At 40.7% G+C, this 24,550-nt stretch overlaps 2 protein-coding genes across 5 annotated transcripts in view; one reads left to right on the top strand and one right to left on the bottom strand.

Moving 5' to 3' along the window:
• Positions 1-7,497, bottom strand: part of RB195_018117 (uncharacterized protein) — a gene marked incomplete at both ends in the record, with an annotated part of 29,384 nt that extends 21,887 nt beyond the window's left edge. Inside the window, 6 exons of one of the 2 annotated variants that reach the window (XM_064185404.1) lie at positions 619-708; positions 784-873; positions 945-1,001; positions 1,586-1,648; positions 7,294-7,368; positions 7,450-7,497. In XM_064185404.1, the coding sequence (XP_064041285.1) occupies positions 619-708; positions 784-873; positions 945-1,001; positions 1,586-1,648; positions 7,294-7,368; positions 7,450-7,497 (423 nt within the window). Of the gene's footprint in view, positions 1-618; positions 709-783; positions 874-944; positions 1,002-1,585; positions 1,649-7,293; positions 7,369-7,449 lie in introns of those variants that run through there. The other variant, XM_064185405.1, reaches the window with a different exon arrangement.
• Positions 7,498-8,688: 1,191 nt separating this feature from the next.
• Positions 8,689-23,625, top strand: RB195_018116 (uncharacterized protein; the record flags this gene model as incomplete). 3 transcript variants are annotated; one of them, XM_064185403.1, is made up of 15 exons in its annotated part: positions 10,741-10,757; positions 10,824-10,897; positions 10,984-11,034; positions 11,087-11,101; positions 11,201-11,292; positions 12,229-12,331; positions 12,448-12,523; positions 12,574-12,587; positions 12,652-12,655; positions 12,905-12,956; positions 18,501-18,588; positions 18,932-19,097; positions 22,268-22,397; positions 23,315-23,419; positions 23,470-23,625. In XM_064185403.1, the coding sequence occupies 15 exons, from the start codon at positions 10,741-10,743 to the stop codon at positions 23,623-23,625; spliced, it is 1,143 nt and encodes a 380-aa protein (XP_064041282.1). The 3 variants fall into 3 exon arrangements, with proteins under 3 accessions (XP_064041284.1, XP_064041282.1, XP_064041283.1); XM_064185402.1 differs by lacking the exons at positions 10,741-10,757; positions 18,501-18,588; positions 18,932-19,097; ... (1 more) ...; positions 23,315-23,419; positions 23,470-23,625 and adding an exon at positions 8,689-8,883 and having other exon boundaries at positions 11,031-11,101; positions 12,574-12,655; positions 12,905-12,946; XM_064185401.1 differs by lacking the exons at positions 10,741-10,757; positions 10,824-10,897; positions 10,984-11,034; ... (6 more) ...; positions 12,905-12,956; positions 18,501-18,588 and having other exon boundaries at positions 18,871-19,097.
• Between the last annotated feature and the right edge of the window lie 925 nt (positions 23,626-24,550).

The raw sequence follows: 24,550 nt of genomic DNA, 5'->3' as shown, positions 1-24,550 counted from the left end.
TAACCGTTGAACCTTCGTATTAGTCAGCAACTGAAATGTTAGGTGAGTTACTCAACTCCTTTAGGCAGAAGACAGGCATAACGGGGCCAAATTGAAAACCAATACTAAAATCTTGGAGCAAGATCCTAGCAAATTACATCGCAGACTTTTCGCACTCCTTTGGAACTACGCAAGGAATCTTTAAATTAATTGAAAAAATAATGGCTCTCAACTACGCATGTGTTATATGCCAGAACTTGTATTCTGAATGAAACGTCCGAATCATTCACTTTTGCAGAAGGCGCATGCTATTGAGCTACTCCATCATAAGATGAGTGATCGATTTAGTGGCTTATCTAAGTTACTTATCAAAATGGGCTTCAAATTTTGACTTTGGCTGCGGCAAGCTTAGGTTGGTTGATTGGTTTTGTTGCGGATGGAGTTTGTCATTTAGAGCTGAACGAACGCTGAAAAGCTTAGTGGAAGGTTGACCAACAAAATCGATTAACATCCTCATGTAAATTTTAAAGATAAAAACAAATCCCAAAGCTTATTGCAACAAATGCTAAAATTCCGACGAGACGTGTTCAGTAAGAGACAGAATCACTCAGGATTTACTTGCGCTGCATTAGAACTTACAAGTTCTCTAGGTTGAAAAGGATCAGGGATTTGATCAAGCTCATATCTTGATTCTTCTGTGAAAGAACGTCTTTTCTTACTCCCAATATGCTATAAGAGCTGCATTCAGAATTCACTGGAATCTAAACGTCAAGGGGGCATTTTTCAAAGTAAAATATAAATCACTTCCTCTTTGTTGTGCTGGTTGCTGAAAGGACAAGGTATTTGATGAAGATCGTAAATTGAGTCTAACGTGAGTTTTCGCTTGTTGATAGTCTGAAATTATATCCGAATCGAATCGGCAGTCAGTAAATTGGTCAAATCTTTAATGAGAAGTTTGATCGCACCTGGTTATCGGATTTTGTTGACGAGCTACGCCTTCGGTCACTGTATGGAGAATGGGCCTGAATAGCATTATTTCTTATTGCGCAATTTACTTATGATTACAGTAGGCGTCTTTCAGCTCTATAGAATACCTCTTCCGCAGAATTGGCAGAGTGCAAATTTCTAAATACTAGGAAACCAATCATAGCAAGAATGCTCATGATCAATATCTGGATTACAAAATTGGGGCGAATATCTGAAACCAGTCACCACCAATTTTCTCGTCTCTAAGATAGCAGAATCAAGCCGCAGGTATGGTGGTCGGCTCTATCAACTGACTAATGCAATGTTCTAACACAGTGTTACGCACGACACAACTACACGTTAAGCAGGAATTTGATAGACCTTGCCTCCAGTCGCTCTAGCAAATGTTGTTTTGTGAAGTTTTTTTAAATGAACTTCTACGTTACGACAATTCTGACATCCTGAAGAATTTTTTTTTCTTTCTTGAGAAAAACCACACATGTCGAATTTCACGGGCTCGTAAAATTGTAACATGGTTACAACCCTTACAATTAGCAACATTTTCAATTAAAAAAAAACTTAATTCTATGAGCACCTCAATGCAGAGAAAAATGAAAGCATTGTATAACAATATACTCACAAGTGCCGGAAGGTTCGCAATTTCTGTCATAGACTCAGCGGAATGGGCGTATTTGTTGACTGTCTAAAGTGGGAAAAAATAGTGACAGACATGGACAAGAAATCATATAAACAACTGCGTAACATTGCTTTACAATAGAGTAGATCTATTTTAGGAATGACACTACGCTCTCAGCGATAAAAATCGCACCAAAGTGAAAGCATCGTCAGCTGCTTCCTTACTTCATAGTTTTTGAGCTCCGTGTTAATAGAATTCGCTGTGCTGTCGATGTCTCCTCATCGCGAACTTGCATTGCTGCTCCTACATCCAAACATGTAAACATATATTAACTTGCGGCGGGAGGATGTTACGACTTAACACGGCTATCAACATCCTCGCTGAAGTGTGTCACCTATAGACATATCCGAGCCCATCCTGTTCGATTCAGCTAGAGAATGCGTAAAATCTATCCATTTGTCACTATTCCAGAATCTGCCAAACGTTGAGTCTCGATTGAACTGCCTGTTTATGTCAAGTGTCAAGTGTCATCATCAGTAAAGTTGATCTTTATTGCACACCTCTGGCCAAAAGTAGCTCAACAGTCCAAGCAGCTTTCACTCCAAGTCTTTCGCTGCAAGCTTCTCCGTAGCAACTGACGGCGCTGTTGAACACACTGATCTGTACATCACGATACTGCAGACTGAGGAATCACAGCTTTACTTCGTTGAGGGATAGACTACAGGCACTTGATCAATGGGTTGAATACCATTAGCTTTAGCGCATCTCTGCCTGTAGTTTCATTCGCACCTTCCATTGTTTTTTACCAGCTCAAGTAATAGAACTATTCCACGAGTTCCATAGGTTGTCCACTTTTAATGATATTGAGGAGGGCCAAATATGCTTAGGAGTAGGCGTCCATAGACTGGAACTAATTTTGATACAAGTTTCACAACATACTTTGCACTGGGTGAAGCGAATATTACTGCATCGTCAGCGCACTAAGATCGATCAAAGAACGTGGTTATGATGCTAAAACGACATCAACAGAACACTGCTCAACCGTTCCTGGCATTATGTCATGGTCAGCAAAGTTGAGCAGAAAGGGTCTTGCTACAGTCTCTAGTCTCACTCGGCGTCGAAAGCAGCTTTGATGTCTAGAGAAGCTAACTGCGTAGGTTTCAAATAGCGCTTCCACATTCCGATCACTCTTCTAACAATGAACAGTTGGTCAATCGTCGATCAACAAGGACGATGCAGGTTTGTTCATCGCGGATGGTTTCTTTCTTGTGTTTGATGTTTGATTAGCCGATTCAGGACAATCCGCTCCAAAACAATACATACATAACACGCAGGAGTTAAAAGAGTTAAATGCAGAAGTGGCCTTAACGCATCTTTGCTGAATATCTTTCTCGTGGCTGCTGTTGTTCTTGAGCGGACAGCCCAGGTAACAGAAATCGACGAGTTCCATCGGCTGTCCGTGCACCCTGCTTCCAATTCGAAGTCTCGAAGTGATCCACGTCTGCTTACAATTGTGAGGGCGTAAACGTGTTCCCTTCTCTTTCGATAATTTTCTCGCTTCTTCTGGGTGAGATTTCTGGTATTTCAGGCGACATATTCGAAATTGTACGTGCATTTTTTCTGTGCAGATGCAGAAACAGATTCTTTTTCCCAAAGTGTTCATCTTCTTTTGGGTGCATTCTGTGAAGAAATCCGCTTCGTTAAGCTTCTCTTTGGTCCGTATTCCAACATGAATTAACACATGTTGGCCAAACTTCTTTCTTAATTCGTCAGCTTTCAGACCTGAGCTTCAATCAAGGTTGAACTCCATGACTTCTTTTCTGTAATCGTACTGTTAAGCTAAGAACGCTGCGGCTATCTAAGTCAAATGCAACGTCGCAAGCTCTATATTTTTGAACCTTCAACCGAGAATGTCGCTCGTCAGGACGTAGTCGAGCTGAAGTTTGAGAGTTTTCAGCTTCCCTGGCACTGTTCTCCTAGCGTTAAAGAGGGCGTTTCCCTTGCCACATAAACTGATGCGTTCCACTGTTCCTCTCAAATGTAGAAGCGTCGCTGAGATTCATCTACTCGCGAAGAGCTAACAGATGACTTCCGTTATGCGATGGTTGCTTCGCGGGATAATACCATTCTCAAAGGACATTGGATTGTTGTTCAAGTTCCATCTTTGGATTTGCATCAATTCCGACAATTCCCGCCTCCTGGCTTAGTATCTTGGATATTTATTATTGAGTTTATCGTAAAACGCGTCCTCAGCGGTCTTCGTACGTGCATGAACACTTTCGATCAAGAGTTCGAGTTCTCTGCCATCCTGCAACCGTACAAAGGGGCGTCACGAAGACGTTGAGCCAAATTCCTTCGCCAGGTTTTTGCAGTCGTTCCTAACAGCTATTGTGCGGCCTCCTACTTTCTATTCATCAGCATCGCCGCAGTAGATGGTGAACTTGTCGACGTTGATGACGGGCCGATCTCATTCCTGTTCCCTGCAGTGCAGCAAACTGTACATGCAGATATTGCAGAAGTCTGGACAGAGCGGGTCTTTAGAGTTCATCTGGCAGCGACCGACAGTTCAATGTTACGAGGTGGATGTTTGTTTCCAGAGATTACGTGCTTTTCTCAAGCATTCGACCTTTCAGGTTATGGGCTTTGGCGATATGCTAGACGACAGCGGTTTTTTCCGATGCATGCAAATCTTACGCCGTAACTGTGATTATAGCTCGTACCAGCCTGAACGTCCGGCCAAAGTCGGACATCAGACTTTCTGTGGTGTTCTCTTCGCTCGCCATCACTGATCAATAGAAATTAATGGTAGTGGCAATTTCTGCAAAATTAGAATAGTGTTTTCTGACAACGCCTTTTTTTCTATGAGTTTAATTGAAAGATTACATAGTTCACTTTCTAGACGCGTCATTTCTACACATTCCTTCGACACCAACATTATACAGATACAATTTGAAAGCATCACCCTAAGTATGGGAATTCTTTCTGTTTGCTGCAACAGTTATCACAGAATGATGTCTAACATAAAATGACGTGAACAACATCATCGTACTGATAAGGATAAATTTAATAAAGCTCCAAGTCAGATCATGTAAACTGTTCGCTACTATTTAAGCAGTTGGTTTCACTCGTGTTCTCACTTTCTGAGGGGTCACCAGCTTGAGCCAAACATGCAAATAAATAGAAATACGGAGAAGTTATAGAGATGAAGAGCACCGCGTGCAGTGTCTACAGCTGTGAAACGGTTAGACCCGCATCATCCCATTTTACCGCTGTAAAACGCCGAGTCACCAATTCGACGCACTGGGACCCCGTTTTATAGCTATCATGGGACGATCCCTGATCCGCGCTTAATGCAACAGAATTAAAACTCCTGTAAAGCTCGACATGAACAACTCTTTTTACTGTGTTCTTGCTAAGACTGTCACTGTTAAAACTCAAAAAAAAAATCAGGATTTAGCATCCACAGATCTCCCTCACAAGAGCAACCGGAGATCACTTTTCTTTCTGTTTATTCGCAATCTTATTCTCTCCACTGTTTCGCTTAATTCTCTGAGCATCCCTTCTGCCTCACTGATGTCTCATTAGTCGAGAAGAGAACGATGTTGTCCGCAAAACGAAGGTTTGAGAAGAATCGTACGTCAACACGTTTTTCCTTCCCTTCCCATGCATATAATTTCATTATTTATCGTGACCAGTGAACATATTTGGCGATATAGCATCGCTTTGTCGCATCCGCCAGCAGCGGGTAGGGTGACGGAGCGGCGGTGTCGTAACGGTTGGTTACATCGTAGCAGTTTGCTGATATACTCCTAGTATCCCTCCATACTGTCGGAGGATTTCTCGGAATCTATGAAAGTTAAGATAAAGGGCACCCAGTATTCCCGGCAGAGCTTTGGGACCTTCCTCATGGTCTTATTGTGGTCCACGAAACTGGGACAGAACCCAAAATGCTCTCAACGTTGAGGTCCATCCAGCGTCCTTAATATGTGGATGAGGATGATCTTGGTGAACAATTTGGACAAGACGCTCAGCAAGAATATTGGACGGTTTTTACAAAAATCCTCTCAATCACCTTTCTTATGAATAAGAACAGTACGCAAGGTCCTTTCCTTATTCTAGATAGGAGTTCTTGTGAGACGCTATGAAGAAGATAGTCACCAGTTCAAAAAAAGTCCACTGATATAAAAGCTTAGGTCGCGGAGCTGTGGCAGGTTTCATATTCTTAATATCAAATCACACTTCGGAAGAAGGAATACGATGAGAAAACGGGTTTATTTTGAGCAAGACTTCGTGATTATTTCCATATCACATCTCCATACGAGAAGAGGTGCGAATCCTGTCCTTGTCCAGCAAGATTGCCCCCAGAATATTATCTTCTCAAAGGCCACCACAACACGTCTTTAGACTTGTCGCTCTTTCTGCTGCTTCCGGGATTTCTTCTGCCTGCTTCACAGAGTCCCCCTCCTGCAAAACTTTTCTGCAACAGGTGTATGTCCCCAATAACTAAATATGTACAGCATTCGAATCAACCTTCGAAACACTGTCTTCTTCAAAGCAGTTCTTTGGCGGCTTTCAAAATTTTATCCAAGCACATTCAGCACAGGCACGGGATCTTCGGACGAACTGGTGGTATTCGGTTGGGTCCCTCTCGATGTACCATTCGATATATAAAACTTCTTTTCTTCTTTGTTACAAATAACAGATGTTTGTTTTAACTTTGTAACTGAGTCAAAGGACTTTCACCTCAAAACGCTGATAATACCACAGTTCAAGTAGTTCGTGGTACATCTCCGCAAGGGTCGTGCGATTGGGTAATTCTCATGTCCACTGACAATAATCTTTTTTCAATAAAAAAAATCTTTTTGGAAAATAGGGAACCATCATCATTTCCACTTGTGTGCTAAAGTCTCCAACGACAAATTTGATCTCCACATACAATCGGTTGCATTAGGAAAAGCATTTTTACGAAGAAGCGCCTCCGCAGCTGCAAAAAATTCGCCGAGCTACGCTACGACGTTCGCATGTTTGCATACGTACTCATGTACCTACCTATGTGTGTGTAAGACTCCTGTATAAAACTAGAAACTATCGCTATAGCTACTTGTGTAAAACTAGAAGCTACCGCCATAGCGTCTAACTCTGCGTTGTTGCTTCTGTGTGGTTCCATTCAGTCGGATTTTCGGAAGGTATCATTCATCACTGCCTGATGTTCTATTATTTCGTCATCTTCAGACACTTAAAGGCTACTGACTTGTTGGCTATGTTGAGGACTGCCGTGTATTATTACAAGCCATCCCATGCTGAAATACACTGATGACGGAGGATAAACGCCACTTCTACCCACTATTGCTCCGAAGATCGCCGCGGATAACCTTCGCAGCAAATGATTGCCGTCTACAAAACTTCACATATCAAGTGTCAAAATTTTGTATGTAACAAATTTCTGACGTGTTAATACTTATAAGATATAATGTAATGATTCAGCTCCTCTCTACGAAACTAGTTTTGTTTCTATCTGTTCTAGAGTGTCGTTCAGCCACCGAAAGGTGTGCTAACGAGGTTTTTCGTTGACAATGGAATGCTGGAAAAGAGATCTGAACGCATAATTGCGGTGAAACGGAGAGAATTCGAAGTCATTCGCTTTTTTTCCGATCTAGACAACTTTCCTTAGAATTCTATATGCAGTTCATTTATGTGAAAAAGATCAATACCGGCGTTGGAGTGAACTGATTCGATATCCCAACCATATCTCGATGAATTTCATCAGCATACAGTTTTCTTCCATGCTGGAACATCAATCTTTTTAGATTAGATTAGATTAAATTTCTTTTTAGATGCATCCGTCCAAATATTTTTTTAAAGAGTACCCCAGGATTCTTGATGAACGAAGTGTGAGAATAAGGATTGATAGGCATCTGAAAGCAAATTCTCAGAAAATTGTCACCGAAGTTAAACCAAGTGTCTAAGGTCAGAGAAGAGGAAAAGAAACAAAAAGGCACCGCTCATCGGCAGAAATGAACCAGAAGACGGAGCATGCAGACTCTCTGTTGCTTACATTACCTAGGATCGCTATCAGTAGTATAATCTCATCAATAGGAGTAGTGGGTCTTAGCGGTCTTGCTTGAAATGATGATGGTATGTATACCGAGATAATGATTCGAGCCCATTCACCAAATCTGACGCTGGTGTGACTCCAGATGACCCACTCATTTCTGTGTGTTAACGACTTGCAACACTGCTTTGTTTCGCTTGAGTTTTTTAATTGAGTCGTGGAGACGGAAGCACAAAGACCAAAGTTGCAACAACGAAACTCAACTTGATCATAAGTATACCGAATAAGACTTAGAATATTCTTGGGACATTGAGCGGTTGGAAAAGGGCTTCTTGTGTGTTGTAGTATTGGCCAGCGACAGAACTGGTGAACAGAATCTAGAATATCCTGCCCGCCACCTCTATCGTGGATGCAGGATGTCATTGTTGCGGATGTGGGCAAGGCGAGCTATTCCAGTCGTCGGTCGAAGCATCTTGAATTCCATCACCTCGAGACCACTTGCAGCTTCCTTAGTAGCGGAAAGCACTCTGCGCAATAGTGCCCTTCAGGCTAAATGAGAGATCTACATACCATCAACCTGAAATGGTCGGGCGCTCTCCTGTCACGATCACGACCGTAACTAATCGCCAATCCAGCCATGCAGGGTTTATAGTTATTTCCACAAGCGCAGCGCTGTTGTCGGAAGCGATCGCTGAATCGTGATATATGACAGCGTCTGTTTTCGGAAGGTCTTTGCTGTCAATACTGATGGTGTCTGTCTCGCCTATGTCACTCGTCAGGTACTGGTCTTTTTATGTATGACAGTATGACGTCATCCACGTGGAGTAGCGCACATGGCGCAGGCTTCAGAAAGTCCCGATGTGGCACCCATCACGATTATGAAGTGCAGATGGCAGCTTCGACCTCATGCAGTGATCTCGTGGGTTACAGAAGAGGATTTTGATCCATCTGAATAGCTTCTCTGAGGCTGCACGTTGTCGCAAAGTGTACCAGGCACTATGTCGAACGCGTTTCCCAAGTCGTGGAGCAGGTGCAGCAGTTCTTGCCTCTCTCGATGCTTCTCAATCCGGAATGGTGTAGGATGTTCGGCATCGATGATGCAGCTTTTGGGTACGAAACCGCATTGGTTAACGGACAAGAGGACAACATCTCATATTCTGTGGTCAGTGATGTGTCCAAACATCTTGCTTTCATAGAGCTGTCAAATCGGCCTGTAACTCGAACACTCGGCTGGATTTTTCTTGTTACGGTTGGTATGTTGTGTTAGGTAGGTGTTATCGTGCTTCGCTGTCAGTCCACTGGCGTCTTCTTTTCTGCCAGAACAGAGTTCAGAAACTGTGTTAGGCAGTTTGCAGGATTAGGATAAGTGACTACCACAGCTTCGCCTCAGATATCTGTCTGTTTGTCGTCTGTCTGTCTCACTCTGTCCATTATGTCCGAATCTATCGCCCTATCGTCTTCATTCGTGTCATGGTCGACTCAGTCCCATCAACGTTTATTTGCTGAGATGTCCATATGAAAGGGGAGCTAATGAATTGGTTGGTGAGAGAACTGTACTGTTGAGATGCTCTCGGTGGAAGAGAAGTTCGCTATCGCGCCCATTGAGCCCTTTGTTGAAGTCATCGTAGTGTGCGGTCTTAGCTACGACCGCCTAGGAGAAGACCTAGCTTGGCGTTGTTGAGACCACAAATGTTAGCTGACTTTCATTATTGGGAAAGCCCACACAAGCGTGCAGCGTGAGATGTTGAGAAATCAGAGATATCACCCTTTCTTCGGTCAGATAGGAAATCTGCGATGATGGCATATGGTCACCTCACGAATTGGTTGCTCATTGTGTTGATAGTGGTGGAAGCTATGGTTTGCAATAAATGAAACCATAGTTCTACCGGAATGAAAATCTGCTCTAAATTCTAGTAATTTTATTCGATTTGAAAGTAAAGTGCGTATACGAGTAGACTGTTGAAACCACATCAGTCCGAAATAAAATGATGGTCCGAAGAAGAACATGAGGAACCAAATACACAAAAGTGTTTACTTGATAAGGCTTCAATGGAATCTTCCTCCTCTCCCATCTTAGAAGAGACCTGAACCTAATATTGAACAGTTGTATAAAAATAACAGAGGCACAGAAAATTCACAAACAAGGAGCTCATCCTTAAAGGCATCACCCCACGAATTTGAGGTGGTACGGATTTCAGGTGGAGTATATGGGATCGTAGATTATGGAAGGAGGGGTGATCCCGTCCATTTCTTCCTAATTGCCGTAAAAAAAGGCCCGGAAGATACGGCTTCCGACGTTCCGGCGCGCTGTTTTCTACAAGGACTTCGATTGGAGCGCGCCAGCCATGTGCACGCGCCGCATCTTCCGGACCGTTTTTTACGGCAATTAGGAAGAAATGGACGGAATCACTCCTCCCTCCATAATCTATTATCCCATCGTATACGAATACTACACCTGAAATCCGTACCGCCTCAGATTTGTGGGGTGATGCCTTTAAACAGAACCAGTTGAAATGTTCACTAATGAAATATATACAATAGCAAACCAATTTCACAAACGTTCCTATTGTTATGAAGGAACAACAGAAGGATAGAAGATAGATATTCTGCATAGATATGACTTTTAGAGGGGAAAATTTGCCGCGGGAAAGACCTCTGCTACGTATTTTCTGCTTTTAAGGATCGCTCGAAACCGTCCTCAGTGCTTAGCAGGCCTTTTATGGTCGATAGATTGGTACCAAATTTGTCTGGTAGGATAAAAACACTGACTTTATACACAGACTAGCCCCTGTAAGTCACTGTCAGGCTGTATAGGTGTTCACAAACCTCAAATTATTCTGAATTGAAGTCGAGGCGTAGGCGCATCCGCAGTGATCAACACTGCATCATACTTTAAATGAGCCGCTCCTCCGGTGAAGTAAGTGCACTCCATCCTTCGTAGAACTCCATTTATTTAGACTTCCCATAACAAACTCTTCAGTAGAACTTTTACAGCATCGTTGCCAACCACTTCTGTAGTTACAGCTTATGAAATTCTTCAGCAATCGCACACAATAACTGAATGCGATGAATTTTTGCATGCGAAAAGAACTGAGTCGAGGTGTCCATGTTACTCGCTCAAAGGTTCTCGTGGATTTAAACAAGTATACAGTGGACCTCTGTTTATATGAGAATTAAGAGCAGGTTCAGGTCGCGAAGACAGCTCTTCGAGGCGCCTGCAGAAGGTCCGTGGTTTTGCGTGACACGTCACTGTCTGCCACAAGGTACTGAATTAGCATGTTGGAATTCCGATCGCTTTGTGTTAAACAGTTCTCCTCCTGTCGCTGTTTTCCACTCAGATTTATTTCAGGTCGGCTTTGTGTTTCTCTTGCATTTGTATCCACGAAGAAGTTGAAGTGCGGTTGTTCCAAAGCGCTTTCGCCCATTCATCTTCAAAATGATGAATTTTGAAGTAAGCAGCACAAAACGTAAGTTCATCAGTGTTTGGTTGCTCTGTTTTTACTTTTGATGGTGTTTTCTTCACATATTTTTCTTGGCGTGACCTAAAGCTTAGGAAATATTTGAAGAAATTGGTGTCGGGCTCACTGCCTTCGGTGTTTTCTTCATATTCCTTGGAATACTGATGTTCCTTGATGCTGCTCTTCTTGCTATTGGAAATGTGAGTACCTTACTTTTCATTCCCAACTATTCCCTGTAGTGCGTATCCATTATTTTTAATATACTGTTACTAGTGTCCATTCTTAGTTCCTTTTTTTGAAACTTATTACTGATTTCTGGAGCGAAATCGGCGGTTGTGTTCAAGACAATCACCTTCCACAAATCCATTCTCTGGGAATGCGTCGTCATTTGCGGGCACATTTCTAGCATTGTACAGCAGTTGCTGACTCCAACTCAATAATGTTATGTAGAATCCTTTAAATATTGCAGTACGGGTTTCCTGTTTCTCGCCCGTAATTTTTTTTGAGCATTTTTGTGCGATCTGTGTTGAATATCGTGCTATTCACGCGGGAATCTGTTGAAGCTAGTGTTATACTTTGTGGCTGTTTATCCGATGACGACCAGAACTAGCTAGTTTGGGTGGGGTTATTTCTGTCGTAATTTTATCGTAGTCTTCATCTTTCTTCGAGTCTTAATTTTTGAAGGGCGGTTTTCGCAAGCATGGTAAGCAGGCGGATGTAGTGAGTCCTCATAAATCAGGTCACTCGCAACAAGTGGTTGATCTGCTTTAGAAGGGCTCCCTACTACTGCTATTCTGCTATATTTCATGGTACTATAGGACGATTACGAGCTACGCCTGCAAAAGAAACAGCACATCTTTCTTGTGTCGCCCGCTATTTGAATTGTTCAGAATTTAGTTCTCATTGCAGTTCAAACTGCTTCTTTGCTGTTCCCTACTTTTCAGTCCCCTAACTCATGACTTTTTTCTAAGTTTATATTTTGTTAGAAATTGTAACTTTCACGTCTCCTGTACTGTAAATGCCTCTTTCTTGCCTTGATTAGATAAAAAAATTTTATTGTGCATCCATTCAACTTCAGAACTGGTGTTGCTGTGCGGAAACTGTCGTTTTCCATGGTCACGTATTTTCCATTTCAGCTTCTCTTCATTGTTGGAATCACTTTTGTAATTGGTATCCAACGGACTCTTGTGTTTTTCTTTGAATATCGAAAGTTGAAGGGTAGCATCCTATTTTTTGGAGGTAAGCTCTTGCATCACTATATTTTCATGGTCTGTCTAATTCCATCATGAACTATTACAACACAAATTCTTCACTTCTTTTTAGTTATATGTGTTAACAATAAGCATGAATTTCAGGGATATTTATTGTTTTATTCGGTTATCCTCTCATAGGAATTATTGCGGAGATTTGGGGTTTTATCCTTCTGTTCGGGTACGCTTTAAATTATCCAATGCCTCAAGAAACAGAGTTTGATGTTTTAGTGGGTTTCTTCCTGGTATTGTTAACCTATTGCGGAGCATACCTGGAGTGAATGCGCTTACATACCTCCCTGGAATCAGACAAGTGAGTAAATCAGAAAAGACTTTATTACATATTGTCCTTTGAAATTCTGGAAAGTAATTCTCCTCTTATTTTATACCCTTTTTGGAGTTGCCAATTTTTACTCTTTGATGTTTCGTTGATGTTATTTCTTTTCTGGATTTCATTGCTGGAAAATTATAATTATAATTAATATTACAGTCATATTATATTATATCTTACCACATTATATTTATTAATTAACATTATAATTCAACAACATCTTTGATTTAGATTCTCGACCGAATGGCTCCCGAGTCTAAGTATCCTGTTTGAATTAACAAAGGTGGGTTGCAAAGATTACTTTTTTTCTCTCGAAATTATATGTAAAGATGCATAAGTGTTTTGCGAATTTAGAGTGGTGGTCTTATAGTGTCGTACGAAAGATTGATTGCTGTATTGAAAGGTGAAAAGAGTAATTCTTGCAGAGGGTGTGGCAAATTCTTTTAGGATCAGTTGTCGAAACTTGTTCTTTTCATTTATTCTCACCCTACTTTTTTCGCAGTTTATGAAAATTATCGGGACCCAGGTGCTGATGTTGAGTTGAATCGGTCCAGAATCCACCTTTGTCTCTAGAAAAAAAAATCCCAAGATAACTTTCGAGTAAAATGAAGTAGGGAGCACTCAGTGGCGCCCTTACTTCTCAAGGTAAATAACTAAATCAATCGGGGCCTAATACCTAAGCATTAGTTCTAGAGGATCTAAATGAAAGGAAGATCTGAAAGAAAAGAAGGAAGCTAAAATTGCTAACAAAAAAAGTAAGTTAGGGGGTCGAAAAAAATAAGAGCTCCTGTACGCGCGTGTTATCTTCATAATGGCTTTATCATCATTTCTTTGGAAGCTCCATGTCATTTCTTAACTGTTATCTCTTTCTCCTATTTAGGCTGAATTTTTCTTCGATAAGGTGGAGCCGGACTTTTCCAAGATGGAGAAGGGGGCCTTCCGCATTGGAGGTGTACAAAGGCAAAAAGTTTATTAGCAGTAGCTCTCTGCTTTCTTAAAACTCCTTTCAGTTTAGTTATGCTCGATGTTATCAGCAGTAGTGTGTGATGAGTTGTAGTCGGATCAGAAACGACCTGGTCTGATGCGCATGCATAAGCTGCTGCAGTTGAAGTGGCGCAGTGGAGTTAGCTCCTCCGATCGAGTCGCCTTCTGCAGTCGCTCAGATATAAGTAAGGTTTCTGAAACTTTTGAAAGCAGCCGCTATCTCCACTGCGTTACCTCGAAATCTTTGATGCTACGCGCATTTCGTATAGTACCCGTCGTACCCGTAACATATTCCACCGCCTATTTCGACAACGGCCTCTTACACAATTGCATCGGGTTTCAGATAGTTTTGACCCTACATCAGTTGCTTTGTTTGCACATTGTCTTTGGTTCAACATGCTTCAAGAAGTACTCTCAACTACACGTATTATTTGCAGAGTAGCATGAAAAAGAAAGAAATCTACAGCAAGATATTGTTAGAACCTGTTAGCGAGACACATTTCCAGTCCGATCATTTGTGCCTTCGAATCTACATATTTCTATGCATACCGTAGCTAATTGCACATTCACTCTTGTCTGACCGGATACCCTTCAGTATCCCTTCATTTTAATTCCGAGTGGCCACATTTGGTAATTTAGCGAGCATCAGCCCTTTAATCACTTCATCCCTTTCCCTGGTTATACAAATTTGCCCACATTTCACGCTCTTTGCTATTCTTTGCTTGCTTTGTTTGCAATAAAATACTACTTTTCCTTACATTTCTCCTTATCCAGTCTTTCCATTTTAAACCTCTTCTTTCATTTTTCCGCGGATAAGGTTTTCGGTTGTATGCAGGCAGTTAGCCAAGACCCTTAAGTGTGTGTGGGGGGAGGGCTATGGCCGTATTCCACGGCTCCAACTATCGCGTTCGTGAAGGCTTTTTGAGAATACCATGTGTGGATATGTCTCTGACTGCAGCGCAAACGCTACGCAAAAGTAAACCCTTCATTAAAATGTTAGTTCAATTTCACTGCACGTCATCACAAAACTCAAGGGAAAACTTAAACATAGATTCAATTCTCTCTTCTATCGTTCTGCTACGAAATGAATGTTATGTTTTTAAAATCCAGCTCTGATTACTTCGATTAACATTGTTTGAATACGATCCGGTATATCAACTGAAATTATGCTGAATCACTTCATAAAGGAATTATCAAATGTGTTTATGTTGGATGCTTCTCCGCTGTCTGTAAATGACTCTTCTTAGTGGTATAACTGTCTTTACCAGTGCTAAACATGTTCATAGCATCACTGCGCTCTATCTCTGTAATGTTATAGCATTTATGTTTGGTGTTGATTCGTGCTCCTAATCAGAATGCAACTGGTAAACGTGCAACAATCCAGCCGTGAGTTTTTAGGCAACCGTGATTCGCTAATGTTGCGTTACCGGCTGTACACATGAGACTTTGTGTTTTTACAGTATACGCATCTGATATTCTCTTATTAATCGTTTCTTTTTTGCACATATATGATTACATCTTACCGAACAGATTTAAAAGCAGCCTATGACAAAATTGACCATGTTTGAGCTCTCTGGGAGAATATAGGGTTCGGAGTTTAGATTTCGAGTACGAGCGTGGCACATAGGTGCTATAAGAAGGAGCCGGACCCTACTCAGGTGAAGGGAGTCTAGCTTATGGGTTGCAGTTTAAGTGATCAGGATCACTCGCCAACCATCCAAAAATGAAGGACGTTGGAGCATCGGCTTTGACTATCACATCTATGTTGTGATCCCACTCAATTCGCACTAATCGTCCTGAAAAACTGCGGAGAAACGGCGTTTGTTCTTTCAAAGTACGTGAAAACGCTCTTCCTTTATGCATGCGCTGTATCTACAAACGAGAGGTTGAAGATCAATGAAATCTCTTCACCATCCTATTCAAGTGAAACCAGGGAGTAGGCTGTTGATGGGACAGGAGCGTGTAGGAGGGGGTGCGTTCCACAGGGAAAGGGAATAGCCGTACTTGTAATCTACACCCCGAACTCTATATTTTCCCACGGAGACCTCACATCTCCAGTTCCATGATGCACTGTCTTTAAAATTTTCTTGCTTGTTATTGCCTTTGAACTTCCCTGTTTCTTGCAGACATGTTGCGTTGTTTTTACCATTTTTGAACATGCATATTGTGGAGCTGCGTATGAACAGCGCCTGAAAAATTCATTGTGCACTTACCTTGACATGATGTTGCTGAATGTTTTTAGAATCTGAATCTACAAGAGTTAGGGATGTGTATGCGTTTTAGCGCTCCCACGATTCCACTAATTGTCCTGAAAAACGGTATGGTAAACAGAATGACGATCAAATCCTCCTACGATGCACCTAGCAACGTTTATGGAATGCCAGGACAGTAGCAACCCATTGATCGTCTGCGCTTTTGCAGGCTGTTTTCCACGCTATTTTTTAGGACAAATTAGAAGGAATTGAGTCTGATACCTTTTTTTTTCGTGCTCTGCACACAAAACTCTTTTTTCATGGGCAGATCCCGGTATCGTGGTATGCTGCCTTTAACAAACAATTCGTTTTAAGAAATAATGCTAGTTGTCCTACCTACTCATTTTTCAGAGTCATCCGTATGTGCACACAGAAGTACAGTTCAGCATTTTGTTCATGGCTAAAATCATCGACTTTGTAGAGCTGCTTTTTTTACCTTTGTTATATCATCGTATTGGACTTGGACAGTCATGCTGTCAGTCGTGTTTCTGAAGGAAACGTTTTCAAACTATTGCAAGCAATTCTCTTCCCTTTTCGGATTCATCTCAGAGTATCCATTTATATCCAGGAGGTGCACTATCACTACATATCGCATAGATTTTGTCAGTGCTGCACGGCGTTTCCTTATGTTGACATATCCGGACTGTAAAATTCTTTTTTTTTGTACCTCAAACTATCTTGTGCTGTGAAGGAGGTGGAGAGCTAGGAAAATTTGCATTTTCGCCTTATTTCTCCTTTTTCTTCTCTTCAAAGATCTTTGACTAAGTTGTGTTTTTTTCTGCAGGTCGACTAGAGTAGAATCGCTAATTCTTCTACAAAGGAACGACAGACAAATGGCAGATTTTATAATAGATATCAAATTGGGGTATGTTATGAAAAAAAGACGAATAGACGCAGAACTGCGTCTTTTTCATAACACACCTCAATTTGATCTGTGTATAAAATCTGTGCAAAAATAGATTTGTGTGTGCGACCTTTGTGTGCGATTAGATATAATTAGAACTCTTAAAACCTACCAATGAAACACTTTTCGAAAAAAAAAAACCTGTGGCCACGGATTAACAAAGCTGAATATGGGATAATTGCGCTCCGAGAACATATGATCTTTGACGTTAATATATTTTCCTATAAGTAAAATCATAGTTACTTAGTTAACTACAATTCGTAATCTACATAATATTGCGAAGAATGTGACATCTTTCACAGCTGTAATATCATAACTTTGAAGTTGTTTAAAAGCTGACTAAAGCAACATGTTACAACTTCGGGAATGATCGACATTACTGACTTAAAAATTATTTTTTCTATTATAAAATCAGCAAGAAAACTATTTATTATGAGATAACCATTTCTATCGACTTTCTAGATCAACGGAATTTTGTATTTTTCGCGGCTAAAGCTACATCTTCGGTTACTTAAGTTAAGTTACTTATTGCCATTTTGAAAGTTCATAAATCGTTAACAAATGTGGTGTGTTTTCGGTCAACACATCACTTTGGAGAACTGTCCTCGTATTATGAACTGTTTTAATTTTTCCGTAATTTGTCTCAGATGCGGTCAGTTTTAAGCCTGTAAAAATGAAAACTGTTCATGTGATTTCACAAATAGCTCATTGTTTTCGATTTATCGGAAGTTTCTTCGAATATCAAGTGGATATGCTTTCACGAAGAAAATATCCATTGAACGATGTCTTGAAAGTTCTAGTTACATTCAACCTGGGAGCTCGCGCTCACGAATCTATTGATGTATAGATCTCAAAATAAAGATCAAATTGAGGCGAGCTACGAAAAAAAAAAACACGAAAAAGACGCGGATCAGCGTCTTTTTCAAAATCAACACCATTTAATAGATCACTTCTTCTTGAAAACATATCCCGTTGATATTTGAAGACATTTTCGACTAATCGCAGAGGAATGGGCCATTTGTGAAATCACATGAACATTTTTCATCTTTATAAGCTCAAAACTGACCGCATCTGAGACATATTACGGAAAAATTGAAATAGTTCATTATGCGAGAACCGTTCTCTAAAGTGATGTGTTGATCGAAAGCACACCTCATTTGTTAACGATTTACGAGCTTGTTTCAAACATAAGTCATGATTTTTTTGAGATGAAGTTCCGTTCTCTGATAATGCAGAAAATGGAAAACAAACGAGAATGTAAGGAAGCTAAAGGCATCAAGAATTTTGCACTCATGTTTTCAACTTCGTTTTTTTCTAAAAGGACGTCTTTTCTAGCTCAAACATGTGCTACAACTCCACCCTTTTCTTTATAGGATCTAGTATTATTAAAGAACAGCCAAAAATTTGCCCGACAAGAAGTGGCACCTATTCAACTTCTGCTCGACGTGTGTAGGAACATTTGGTTGAGTTGTTCCGAACGTAGACTCGTACAGTGGGATTTGTTTGTTCACTAAGCGTACTAATCGCTTTGCGTTTGACTAAAGCGTAAGCGTACTGGTTTCATCATGAATTATTCTGCTTTTACTTTCTCTCCTTCAAACTTGAGGCATGGGTTTGGAGGAGGTTGCATATCTTATTTATACTTGTTGAATCAAAATGATCGCGTGCTAAATTTTTGTGTTTTTAGTCGCGGGTCCCCGATAATGTGCTCAAAGGAGATCGGCTCTCCTTCTCCCACCAACTGGAGCATACCTTTGCTGTCATTGTTCCAGATTGTCAATTCTCGACTCTTTCTTTGGAGTGCGGCTAGTGATGCTCTTTTTGGAAAATATTTTCGATGAATGTAATATATCCTAGTCGAGGATTATTTGTTTTTATTTTTTTTCATTTTTTCCGAGTGGATCCTCTCCCACTCATATGTCGATGGGTATTCTGAGTGATCATATCGCGATTTCCATCTCGTTTGTTACCGTTTTGGCGACGTTGTAGAACGTGATTTTCTGCTATAAAGAGGTGTAATGCTTGTTTTAACTTATTTATGTACCTTAACCAATAAAATGTTGGTACGCGTCTTCTTTTTTTTAATGAGTAAATATAAAAGTCGGTGGTCTTCTCAAGGCTCATTAGTTCACGTAGCGATTTCTCGGTCTTTGCTTCCACGACCGCAACGCCTATCTGCGGATCCTGTTGACGAACGGATTGCAAGCGAGATCTGTGGCGAGAAGACAGTCCAAGTTATCACTGTTCTTAACCTGCTTACCATTATGCTGTTCTTTCTAATCGCGTAAGTGTTTGAATTTAACATATTCTTATCCTACGCGCATCCTACATTATTGCTAGACTGGTGCCCACCTCGTGTTCGTATTTGAGTCCGTTCTCAACGCATCTCGTGTTAACGTGTTTGTAAAATTTCGAATGAATTGCGAAATGCGGAGGTCGCTAGAAGTAGTTCGCCAGAATAGTAAAAAAAATACTTTTTCACACATCTCTACTGCCTCCACAGTATCCGCTGTGTCTTGTACCGATCCAGCAGTACAGTGGGTTGCACCTTAGGTGGACATCTTGATCAACTTCAGAAAAATTGACGTTCTTCAAAACGTGAACATAAGAAGTGAAAGAGGAATTCATAAGAGGATTAGCACGATCTCTAAGGGTGCAGCACTGCACCAGAGGTATTTCTTTACTTTGGAGCAAAGCTTATCTCCTTAATAACTGAGCATTAGGTGTAAAAGAAGGACACATAAAATGCCTCAAAAGTAAGTACATCTATATGAGAGGATGAATATATAGGCACATAATCTTACATTTTCGTTGGTTCTGTCTTTTTATACTTTCGTAACGTTTAACATCAAATTCATTTACAACTAAGAAGATCTTTGGTTTCTTTACTATGGTAACTGAATTTGAAGTACTGTAGGTTGGTGATTGCTGAAATAGGAAACCGGAAAACGGCTACTTAACAGGCATGAACTCACTTCACGTATGACTTCTAAAATATCATTTCCATGAATAAAGGTATGCATGTGAACCTATCGCTTGTAAAAGGTAAATAGGAATTTTTGGATACTTGTCGGCGTCGTTGTTTCTGGTTTTCTTCTGTCAGAGACAATCTCAAGTCCCATTAACATGCGTTGGCATACAGTTGGGTACATATCCAGCATTTCTTCAAATTCACTTTAAACAGAGTAAAACTGCTTCAAATCAATCAGAGATGTACTGAACGTCGTTGATTACAACATTCTTATATCGCTCAATAATTTTTCTGTTGACCAAAATTGTTTTTCAAAGTTTTTTTTGGCTTTAAAAGTCATGCCTCTTACGAGCAAGTTACACCTGATTTATATGGAAAAAGTAAGTGTTGTCAAAACTCACTGCTTTGTCTATTTCGACATCCCGTTTCAAAATATTGTAAAAATCAATAGGATAGAAGTCAGTCTGTAGCGTCTGGAGCAGAATTTTTCCACATAAAGAATAAGGATAAAGTGTCCTCTAGGGATGCGCCCCCACGTTCACTTCAATTCAAAATGAGGTTTGAGGTTTACGAACGTGAAACTGGCCTATACAATGACTTGCGGTGGCTAGCCGATGTGTCAAGTCAGTGTTTTTGTCCTCCCAGACAAGTCTGGTACCAATTTATCAACCCCGGAGGGATGAAAGCCTTGGTTAGCACTAGGACGGATTCAAACCTCCGATCGATCGTGCAAACCAGTGTATATCGTGTAGGACATCTCACTGCTTTTTTATTCCGTGTGTATTTTTCTAATACTAAAAACATGCTTGTAAGTTACAATTCAATAGTTATAGTGTTCGCTTACCTTCTCGCCGAACTCCGGTACCGGTTCGAACAATAAAACACCTTTAAATGTCATGGAAATGAAGATGGTATGCTAGACACGTGATGTGTTAGTAGGTGTCATACACCTCGACATCACCGACAAACACCGACATGAGGCATGTGGGAGTTCTGGTTTAAACGCATCACCCCACGAATCTGAGATGGTACAGATCTTAGGTGGAGTATTCTTATACGAGATAATAGGTTATGGAGACGGGGGTGATTCCGTCCATTTCTTCCTAATTGCCGCAAAAAACGGTCCGGAAGATGCGGCGTGTGCACAAGGCTGGCGCGCTCCAATCGAACTCGTTGTAGGAAATAGCGCACCGGAGCGCTCGAAGCCATATCTTCCGGGCCGTTTTTACGGCAATTAGGAAGAAATTGACGGAATCACCCCTCTCCATAATCTACGATCCCGTATACGAATACTCCACGTGAAATCCGTACCATCTCAGATTCGTGGGGTGATGCCTTTAACGAAACCATGGATCGATAAAACGGTTTGCTTTCGAGTTAGTTAGTCATTAAATCGAACTCCTCTATCGAACAAGAGAACTCTGAAGTTGAAGAAATTGATTTCATCTCCACCATATATGCCCACGCGATCCTGGACAGAGGATATCTCTGAAGTGGGAAGTGTAATCGAGTTATAGGAGCTAAAATGGAGGTAGAATGGATGCTCTTTCCTTACCTTCTACAACTGAATCAGTGACAAGGTTGAATCAGTGATGTTTTCTTTCATCTTATTTCTCTCTTTACTAATTGGTAGTGGTTTATTTCTACTGGTAACTAGTTCTGCAGCAACCCTATTCTCATAAAATATTCCCTATTCCAAATAGCAGCTGGTTTCCTAGTTACGTTTTGATGGAATCAAAACGGGCTTGTCTTGTATCTTAGTGTTCTCAGAAATTCTACACTCAGAAAAATGTGCAAAGTCTCGTGAGAAACATGAATTTCTAAGATGCTCGCAGTAATCTTATAACTTATTGCGATTGAGAGTACCAATAGTCCTCTCTCTCTCTCTTTCTCTCTCTCTCTCTCTCTCTCTCTGTCTCCGTCTCTCTCTCTCTCGCTCACTCAGTTTTGAGTTTCATTCCCTTAAATAGTTAATAACAGAACATTCATAGAAGTAAATTGTTGCTATTTATGCAATCTGGGCTGATCCAATTAGACTTGTTCCTATGTACAGTAAGCATCCTTGCGTAAAATCGTAAAGTGCTTCTACTCGATAAAAAGATTGCCGACAAGTTGATTGTGCGTCAAATCGCAAGGCTTTGCAAGAAAAAAGAGAAGATTCTGTTGAGCGATGTTCTCAGATAGCGCTTGATATCAGCGCCTAAACATGTGGACAGTAATTAGTTTGTTATTTTGGTATCTCCATTCTCCAGACTGATCTCGCAACACACTTGTGAATTGAGGAGCATTTTGTACATTGCAGGTGTGGATTCTTAAAGTGAAAAGTGTCGTAGGTCTCCGTTTATGGCTCAGAAATGCCACCTCACTCCCTTAGAAAGAGTAGGACGGCTCTCTAATTAGTAAAGGGAGAATTTGGCGTAACTGCAGTGCGAACATTACGCTATACCGTTTCATTTCTACTTTATTGACAGTGTCTGTTCTAGGATCCTCATATCTATGACATACTCTCGAAACGCAAATGAAAAGCTCATACGATGCTGTCATGGTGATCCAGAGATCGACACCACATGTGCAGAAAAGTACTGTCGGATTCCAGCAATTGTCCCCCACATGGTATGTCATAGTAAGTAATGTTAATACCAAAAGGTTTTTGTTTGTTCGACGACAGGGTGTAGGCAAAATTTTTGGGGTCTCTTTTTTGAGGAGTTATACTCATTCATTTCGTGAAGCTATCGTGAGCAAATGCCTCCTACATATCGATTTCTCTACGTTGGAATCGAAAATCGAAAAGACTGGAATTGTGTTTTCGACGTTCCATCTTATTTTCCCGGCCTTTCAGTTCCAGAAATGGAAAATTGTTGAGATTAATAAGAGCTCCTCGTATTCCGATCCACATCAACTTTAAAATTTTCGTCCCTTTATATATTTAACGACATCAAATTTCGACTAATGAGGAAGGGGTGATTTCGTGCTGCATCACGTTGGCTTCTCTTGATGTCATTAAGGTGGTATTAAACGTTTGCTATCGATTAACTATCAACCATTTTGAAACAAAGCTCTATTTCAAATTTGTACCAGACCCCTAGGATTGTGGATATCTAAACATCATTCGGAAGAACCCCATCAACTTCGGTTATGTACACTATTATGAGTGACAACGTGCGTTACGCTCTATATGCCAGAATATGGGCAGAAAAAAATGAGGCAGGTTAGATAGGTACACCGCGTAGATACCCACTTTTAAGTGCAATTCAGCAAAATGTACTTCCTTTCACAATCCTTCCTCAACGCAACTCACTTTTCGACTGAGTTACCCGGATAGCCACCATCAAATTTGAAAGATCTCATTTTAATTATATTTTTGAGAAGGCTCTTGACGTATGGGCGAGCACGAAAAGAAAATTTCCGAAAAGTCTCCGCTGAAAAAAAACTCGACAATTTCTCATCAACAGGGTATAAATCCTCGACTGTTCCACCATTATTTTTCATCCCTTTGCTAAACACCCAATTGCTGGAACCCTTTGTTTCAGGTCGTCCCGTTTATAGCCGAGTGCGCTCCGAAAGGTAACACTGTGCCTCACGTATGGGATTGCCTCTCCTCTCGTCATGACCACACCGAATGCTGCAAACGCCAAGTATGGCTACATTTCTTTCTCAAACTCCTGTAATAACGACACTCTTTTAGGGTGTGATCCCGCATTGTTTGCCGTACTGTAAAGCCAATGGGCCTGTACCGACAGACATGTTAAGATACGGCGTGTGTATCGGGGAGTTCGAAAAGTACCGAGTCTGCTTTCGCACCTACCTGAAACACCATCCATCCGTTAGAGGAGACCAATAATTTGAACCACTCTTCAATGGTTTTCAGTTTCATTATTAACGTGCTCTTTCTTGCGTTGGGTCACTCCATAAATAATGCAGTATTCTATGCTTCCTTTGGAAAAAATGAGATGAAAACAACTTTCTTGTCTTCCTTTATTTTCACAATCCCATTCACTTTTTCTGGTGATCTTTCGATGCTCTTTTTCTAAAATTAATCGTTCTGTGACAAAGAATACTCCAGCAGTATTGTTCTGACTTTTAGGGAGTGGTTTCCAGGTCGGGATTTTTGGAAGTTTCGTTGACATCGACTTGTCTTAATCGTTTGATCCCTACGCAGCATAGATATTTCTGGCACTTTTCGCTGTTGCCGCCTTTATCAAACTCATTAGGTGAAATACGTCCCTTCGTCAAGTCCATCGTAACATAAAAAGAACTACGTATCATAATCATAACTACATATCATAAAAAGAACTGCGAAAATCGATCTGGACTCCTTGAAACTTCTAATAAGAATGAGTACAACGTATTATGAATTTACTAGCAGCATTCGGAGCAAGTTTGATGCAGCCATTCTTTTTCCTCCTCCTCAGACTTTGTTTCGTGTATCCGAGGGGAAGATTATTTAGAAAGTGAGCTATTGATTATTTTCATACCTATGTTTACGGGATGACTCAAAATATGCGCAATTTGAGAATTTGCAGTTTTATGCAATTTTAGAGGCCAAACTCACCTGTGCTGGCTGTCGAAATGAAATAAATTAACCGCGACAATATTGTTTTCGCATTGATATTTCAGTTCAGCATTTAATGTATTCAGGATAAAATTCCCAACAGTGTGGCTTCATTGTTGTACACTGTTATTGAACATTCATTCGTTATCATTCATTTGCTTTGTGTAATTAAAATGTAATAAGTTTTACTTTTCTGCAAAGATTATGCAGTACC

The sequence above is a fragment of the Necator americanus genome, chromosome II, assembly GCF_031761385.1.
Source record: "Necator americanus strain Aroian chromosome II, whole genome shotgun sequence".
NCBI lineage: Eukaryota > Metazoa > Nematoda > Chromadorea > Rhabditida > Ancylostomatidae > Necator > Necator americanus.
The sequence above is the reverse complement of the archived record's forward strand: the minus strand, read 5'-3'. Positions and strand labels throughout refer to the sequence as shown.